Source organism: Trypanosoma grayi, assembly GCF_000691245.1.
Source record: "Trypanosoma grayi strain ANR4 Tgr_1364_V1, whole genome shotgun sequence".
NCBI lineage: Eukaryota > Euglenozoa > Kinetoplastea > Trypanosomatida > Trypanosomatidae > Trypanosoma > Trypanosoma grayi.
In genome coordinates, this window is record NW_008826982.1 from 1,592 (window position 1) to 3,148 (window position 1,557).

At 61.1% G+C, this 1,557-nt stretch overlaps 1 protein-coding gene across 1 annotated transcript in view; it reads left to right on the plus strand.

Moving 5' to 3' along the window:
• The window catches only part of DQ04_13641000 (hypothetical protein), a gene marked incomplete at both ends in the record, with an annotated part of 2,115 nt that extends 986 nt beyond the window's left edge, over nt 1-1,129 (plus strand). The window contains one exon of the mRNA XM_009316997.1: nt 1-1,129. This exon is cut by the window's left edge and continues 986 nt beyond it. Within this exon, the coding sequence (XP_009315272.1) occupies nt 1-1,129 (1,129 nt within the window).
• Nucleotides 1,130-1,557: the final 428 nt, after the last annotated feature.

A 1,557-nucleotide genomic window follows, 5' to 3' on the forward strand; every position in this document is an offset into this window, starting at 1 on the left:
TGCACGGCTCAACATGGACGGTCTCGGGCGCTCCAACACACTGCAGCAGCAGTACTACACGGACAGGTATGAGGCGACCGGGGAACCTATCCTTTCTTCACTGTCGCGGGCGGCTTCATCGGTGCTGCACACCGCGTTTGGCGGCGTCAGGAGGAGCAGCAGTCTCATGGGGATGGGCTCCTCTTACGACGATGCTCATCTGCCACTACCACTTCGACAGCGCGTGGAGGGCGGCGCGGAGCATCAAGGCTGCGAGTCCGGCGCTGCTGCTGCCGCCAATGCTTCTGCCGCTCCTTCAGGTGAGGGGGGTGCCCATGCGGCGGGGGATCGCAGTGGCGACGGAGGTGTGTACATCCCACGTATGCGTTCCATTGGCGATTACATCGTCGCCGCAGTGCCGTTCGCGGCCTCATTTCTTGCGCCACTCTTCCGGGAGGGGGGCGACGATGTCTCAGCCACAGCGCCGGGCAGAAGCAGCAACGCCACCACCGCCACCGCCACCACTACTCTCGCTGGGGACTTCAGCGGCGGCTTTTTGCCTGAGGGGCGAACACCGATGCGACGGAAACGCCAGCGGTACGGCGATGATGCCCTTGCTGCACCTTCAGCCGGTTATGCCGGTGCTGCTGCTGAGCATCTGCATGGCATGGGCGAGGTGTTTTCATCGCTCCGCCCAGATCTCCTGTCCGCGTCGTTCGCGGCGCCGATGCGATCATCATCATCCTTTGCAGGAGCAGCGGCGCTATCAGCACTCTCTGCTCGTGGCGCGCTGCCGCACCTGCTGATACCGCCGTTCATTGCAGCTCATCGCGCAGCCAACTCCACCACCACCACCAATACCACCACCGGCAGCAGCAGCAGCAGCAGCAGCACCGTGAGGGCGACTGCAACGCTGGGCGGCACGATCAGCGCGGCGGCCAGCAACGATGATGTGCGGGCGTACGTGACGGAGCACGTGCGGCTGCGTCCACTTCACAAGCAACGCGAAGACACGGTGCAGGCGCCACCGCCACTACCTGCGGCACCAACACCGTGGGCAACGCCGAGCTCACAAGAGGAATCGTCGTTTTCGTCACGTGGGCTGGGTCGCCTGCTTCGCCACGCCCGTGCGCTCTACGACGCGTTGTAGCCGTGGCGGCGGCGGGATGCTGGGCACGCTGCCATGTGGCTGGTGTTCGTGGCAGCACGAGTGCCTGCGTAAAGAAAGAAGGAGCGACTCTGAGCATGGCATCCATGTATCTCCGAGGCTTTGTTTTTGTTTGTTTGTGTGTGTGTGTGTTGTTTGTGTTTTCGTAAGAATAGACTGAGGACAGAGAGGGGCGAGGAAAGAGGAAGGTGTGGTGACAAACGCGGTCGCCTACAATGAATATATAAATAAATATTTATATATTTGTGTAAACATGCTGCTGGCTCAGAGCACAGACAGCTACTCCTTAGTGCTGCTGCTGCTGCTGTTTCCCTCCGCTGCCTTGAGTGAGCGGGTGGCGTCTGTCTGTCTTTTTCTGTCTCTGTGTGCTGTTGTTGCCTGCATTTACTTCTCCCGCCCTCCCCCCCCCC